The 6,012-nt window shown below is 41.0% G+C and overlaps 1 protein-coding gene across 1 annotated transcript in view; it reads right to left on the bottom strand.

Annotated features, from left to right (window-relative positions):
• FHOD3 (formin homology 2 domain containing 3) overlaps window positions 1-6,012 on the bottom strand; it is a gene marked incomplete at both ends in the record, with an annotated part of 54,234 nt that overhangs the window by 36,961 nt on the left and 11,261 nt on the right. Inside the window, one exon of the mRNA XM_009586097.1 lies at window positions 1,622-1,927. Coding sequence (XP_009584392.1) covers window positions 1,622-1,927 — 306 coding nt within the window. The remainder of the gene's footprint in view (window positions 1-1,621; window positions 1,928-6,012) is intronic.

The raw sequence follows: 6,012 nt of genomic DNA, 5'->3' as shown, positions 1-6,012 counted from the left end.
GCAGGATGGCTAATGAAGGAGGACCCAAGACCAAAGGCTTTATTCGTTTGTCCTTAATGCATCTGGGCGGAACCAATGGGCCACCTCATGAATGGCAAACTGCTTGCTGGGAATATGAGAACTGCTGGAGAAAGCGCTCTTGCTTGCTTTTCGAATCTCCTCACCTACTAGAGAGCGAACAACTCACTACATGAGACCTCCTACATAGCACAACCTAATAAATCTTTGGTCTACTGGTAAAGTAGGTCAATTTTAAGGTGTTGATTTTTTGGTAACAGGATACATTTCTTACCTTTTAACAAAAAGTACATAAGCACTTTAATTAGAGTGGTAACAGGCTGGTAACAGACAAGATGAGGGGAAAAAACCTGTAACCTGTTCTCCCTTACTTGCACTTGGACTATCTTGGACTATGCCATAGTCTAACGACATCCTTCATCTGTCATACTTCCCCTCCCTTTCCTACATATATATCGATCTACATTCTTTAAGAGTACAACAGCATCCTAAGTAACTCAATCTTGGTGCTGGTTGAAAAGAAGATAGCTCTTAAATTTAGAATAAAAATTAACTTAATGCTTCCCAGAAAAAAAAAGTGATAGGGTTTAAACATGAACAGTACAATCTGACAGTTTATCTCTGTGAGGTAATCCTTGTGATTCAGTATCATCTCTCTTCTTTCAGGAAAGAGCAAGACCATTTCACACTGTGAAGCAATTTTTGTTTTCTTATCTAGAATTTAGAAAACTTAGGACAATGTACTCCCCTGTTCAGCCCTAAGAAGACTTGGAAACCAAATGCCCTAACTACATTTTATTCCTTTACCTCTCTATGAAAAAGTAGAAAAGAGTAATTAATCAATGAAGGTCAAAATCTGGCTTTTACTCCCCTACCTGGGCTGCGTGTCAAGCTCTGGTTGTCATTATCTCTCCAGGAGGAAAACTGGTTCTTAATGTGTTTTTCAGGCTGGGCTCCCCTTTACAGGTGCCTGGTGGTATGTCTGACCAGAACCACTGGTCGCTACAGAACCGGTCTTTTCCAGTCAAGGTCTATTTCATGTGCCTCCTCCACACAAGCTAAGGATGGCCACGGCCCAGACCTATCTTCAGCAGCTCCTATGTATCTCTCTCTGCTTTCTGAAGTCTAACCAAGACAGGAAATTGGAGGGAAGGAACAAACATCCCAGTCCTCATTGCTCTTCCTCTTCCACTAAAAGCTAATAGCATGAGAAAAGGTATCTGGAATCTCATGACAAATCGTATCAACAGGGCCCCTCCTCTCATTGTTTTATGTGTAGAAAACCCAAATAAATTCTCTGGGAGCTAGAGATGCAAGTCACTGCAACATGATGATTCAATAGTTAAAACATTAATCTTAGGGGAAGAAAATGGCCTCGAGTCAAAGGAAACCTACTTTGATCACAGCCTTACTGTTCCTCAAACATAGAAACCCCATCAAAGCCTGTGGATTTCCAAGCAGAGAATGGAAACGGATTTGGCCAGGGTGATGGAAGTCTTAGACAGGCGCAAAGGATTTGTTAGCTAATTAACACAACAGAGCTGCTAATTTAACATTTTTTTTCCACCAGAAACACTTCGTTATTGAAAAAGCTTCACTTTACCAGTTTCATTGTCACTGGTTAACTTGTCCTCTCTCTCTTCCCTCTCTAAAGTGCTGCTTGCTGAGGATATGCTGGATGCAGAGCAGTTGTCTTTTTCATTCACTTCCTCATTCTGCCTCTCTTTTTCACTGAGTATTGCACTTTCTTCTGGCTCTCTCTCTGGTCCTTGCTCCACCTCACTCTCTGGTCCCACCTCTGTAGCCTCTATTTCCTTGGGTGTCTCCGCTCCCTGCTCGGCCTCAGCCTCAGCCTCCTGCTCTGGTTCTGGTTCTGTTTCTGTCTCTGGTTCGGGTTCACTGGCACTCACTGGCGGAGAAAACAACGGGAGAAAGAGATTCACTTAATGACGGAGTCGTCTCAGGCTCACCCTCTAAACGAGAGCAACATTAAAGTTGTACAAGTGCCTTATGGAAAGAAAATAAAAAGCAAGTCCACGGCATGCTGAACATTAGGAGCAACAGACTGACGAATGTTGTGCGACGACAGCATTGCACGTGAGAGTGGCCTGGCAAACCCCCTCACTTGCTGTCTGGAGCCAGCCCACTGTTTTTATACATACTTCCACACCTGGAGTGTTGGACTCGCATAAGGTTTTGAACGAATCCGCAGAGAATGGGCATCCCACCTGAGCATGACATTGACAACTCAGTGCCCAGACAGAGCCAGGAAGGAAGAGATCTTTTAAAAAACAAAAAGGAGGGAGATTGTGGCTTTCGGTTGAATTTTCTTTGGGTTCTGGAAGAATTCTTTTTTCACCTGATGAGGAACACTTCAACGAAAAAATACAAGTATTAGTTTTATTAACACAGTTGAATGGCACAGACTGGAAATGGCACTGTCACACATTTGGCTGACAAAAACCGTATGTTTCTTTCATGCACATTTGCTTCAGAATAGCCACTTCAAAACTGAATAAAGTTTCCAACTGCTTGGCATATGGCACAAATTTAGCTTCCAATTAGTTGACATATGGCATGTGATGAGCTTTTTTTATCAGTTGGCACACGGCAAACGCTGTTGATAGTACACTTGGTTTCTTCTGCCCTGCTTTATCACTGACAGTGAAATTCATTCATTCACCTTTATGGTTTTTAGCTAAACCAGCAGATTTTCACATGCAAATATTCTCTGCATGCTGCAAAGAAACTGAAGAGCATCCACACATATTCACATCAAGCAGCTCACAATTTTCTGAAAACTGAAGTGGCCACACAAGAGTGATGAAAATGGGCATGCATGTTAGTTCTGCATACTCCCCAAATTCCCTCTGTACTAAATCTTGTGTTGGGTGGCTGAACTACAATGACCAAGTAATACTTGTTTTTTCCCTCTGTTAACTACTTTTCATTACAATATTGCAAAAGAGCCTTCTGGACTTGTCATGGTCTTTGGATCGCATGATATACGATGAGACTTTCTTCAAGAACTGCATGAATCTTTGAAGGAAAAAAAAGTATTTTACTGCAATGCAATCCAAACATATCAGTCCTCTAGGGAGCAGGTAAACAGATTTATCCTGAGAAAGTATAAGCCAAAATAATGAAGGTCACAATGTTTTCCTAAGACTATTTCATGTGGCGTGCCTATCGTATTTTCTGAGACACCCACACAAAGAATAATGATTTCTAACAATGCCTGTGCCTATCTTTACAATAACACATGTTTTTAAACTAGCTTTCAGTAATGCACCTTCAGTGCCATGCTATTCCACTTCATTTCATATAATTTAAGTGTACAAAACTGCAAATGATTTTTTTGCCACTGATTTCATTGGAGCTAAGCTTCTACAGTTTCACAATTGATTTTAAATGTGTAGTTAGTTAAATAACCAGACATGCATATATAATACATTTATATAACAGAAATGTACACATAATATGTTTAATATATACCCCATGCTCACCCAAATCCCTCTAAGATGTTTTAAAACACTCCCAATTAGAAGCTTACTTTTCTCCTTCTTCTATACAGACAGCATCTAAAAGTCTAATATTAGATATATGAGCAGCTCTGCACATGCCTTGTCTCTCTAAATGTACCTTACCTATGACTGTACCCTGGATGCTGCCTACGAGAGAACCAAAATTATAGAGAGCTGGCAAGAAGTTGGCAGATACTCTGAATCCCAGTGCTGTGTTTCTGACCACAGCTGTCAGTAGGTATAGCACAAGAGCACTTTAAAGTCAAGCCAAAATCTGAATATAACGGAGATGCAAGCTTAGGAATCCTTCAGGAGTTCCTGGAACTAACATGGTACTGTGGCATGAAAGACTCTGAGCTTGCCACGCTGCAATGGTCCATATATACAAATGTCATCAATTCATCATCATTTCATATGAATTTTAGATGTTTCTCTCTAAAACAAAAGCTGTCACGCAATAACCAAAAAGGTCAACTCCAACAGCTCAGGTGGAGAAAGAAGCTGACTAAAACATGGCCAGGACTGCTAATGCTTATGGCACCTTTGTCATCATGAAGCTACACCAAAGATTCAATAGGATAAAATAATTTCTTCAAACAAGAAATATTCCACACATACCAGAAAGATGCAGTATCTTAGCTGAATCTAATATCTAACAAAGAGTAAAGAGCAATATACTGACACAGGCTGCTCTTTTGAGTTCAAGAACTATCAAAATCTAAGCACTTCTAGAACAAAACAGGGGTAATGTTGACACTCATTTTGACAGTCTCTCCCTCTCTTTAGGGATAATATCAAACAATCCACCAATAACCCAAATAACTTACGAATAGTGAGCTAAGTCCAGTAGTGCTTCCCTTAAAAAGCAGTTAAAAAATCAAATCTGTCAGCAAACACTAGCCAGAGAACAAAGCCAGCAAGCTAGATGTGTGTCCATCACTTGCAGTTCCATCGTGTAATCCATTGGGCTGATGTCAGTGAGAACTTCTAAAGATGTCAAAAAATACGATTCTCAGTGAATGCTTGGTGGTGGCCTATTTGAAATGAGGTGGAACTTTCAGTCCCATATCTACTGGATCAATTTTCACACCAGACAAAACACTACTCTAAGTGGCAACCCTGCAGGTGGCAACAAAGTTAAATAACTGTCTTCAGACTTCTGCTGGTGAGAGCGTGAAGACTCACGGAAGCAAGCATGAAAAAATACGATTCTCAGTGAATGCTTGGTGGTGGCCTATTTGAAATGAGGTGGAACTTTCAGTCCCATATCTACTGGATCAATTTTCACACCAGACAAAACACTACTCTAAGTGGCAACCCTGCAGGTGGCAACAAAGTTAAATAACTGTCTTCAGACTTCTGCTGGTGAGAGCGTGAAGACTCACGGAAGCAAGCATGGTCATATCAAATTTTTTTTTTCCTGAGACATTAAGAAGTGTGATGCCATTATAAGCAACATACTTTATTTTTTTAAAAAACCCAACTGTTACACATATACAGTTCTTAAAACCTAAACTGGGATTGCGAGATTCAGTAGCAGAGGTAATCTCTTTTCACTTGCATATGCTATTTTTCACACTTCTCTCAAGGTTTAGCTTCCCCGTCCCCTCCCTCCCATTAAAACAAATGAGAGACTTGTGGTCTTTAAATGAGCAGAAGTTTTACTTGCAGTTGGTTTAATCAGGAGGAGGAAAACTGAATGTGGCTTTAACGACTAATTTTTGAGTCATATGCCCACTTCTTTTTCTGCCAGAACTTAATCTCTAAAAATGTATTATTGGAAAAAAATGCGAACACTTCTCGGAAGAATGAAATCTCCCAAAGAAGCTGTGTAACCTCATCACTAAAAGAGACAGTAGCACGGTCCCTCAATGAATGCGTAAGGATTTTGTCGTTTTGAGAGATGGTGTAATCTGCATCTTCTGACACTTTCAAGACTTGGCCACGTAAAGCCCTAGCAACCTGATCTGCTATGATCTGATCGGGTGTTGGCGATAGCCCTCTTTTGAGTGTGAGGTTAGAGAGAACAGCAAGGGGCTCCCTTCTGAAAAACATGGCTACGAACTTGTAATGCTATACAGGGACATGGAGGGAAACGACTTTTCTTTCAATACTCAACTATAAATGAACTCTGAAGCAGACAGAAGATGTCATATCCTTAGTAGGATATCCTGCTGATAAGACCTCAACCCCCAGTCCTATAAGCCCTCAGAGAGAACAAACATCCCTCTGGGCCCACATCTAATCCCCTGCCAGGGTAATAGATTAGGCAACCGCATCTTCCTCTCTTTTCTCTGCTCTCTACTTGGAGCTGGGAGATACATACACTAAGTGTCTCTTGAGGATGCATACAGTAAGTCTGAAGACAGCTACACCTACCCAAGCCCTCTTGGTTCAATTGTTCGGGCATCGCTTGAAGTCTTGGTTGTTATCTCCCTTCAGTTCCTCCAGCACAGGATTCCTCTTTGCT

This window comes from Fulmarus glacialis, unplaced genomic scaffold (assembly GCF_000690835.1).
Source record: "Fulmarus glacialis isolate BGI_N327 unplaced genomic scaffold, ASM69083v1 scaffold26379, whole genome shotgun sequence".
NCBI classification, from domain to species: Eukaryota; Metazoa; Chordata; class Aves; order Procellariiformes; family Procellariidae; genus Fulmarus; species Fulmarus glacialis.
This window is presented reverse-complemented; position numbering and strand designations above follow the sequence as displayed.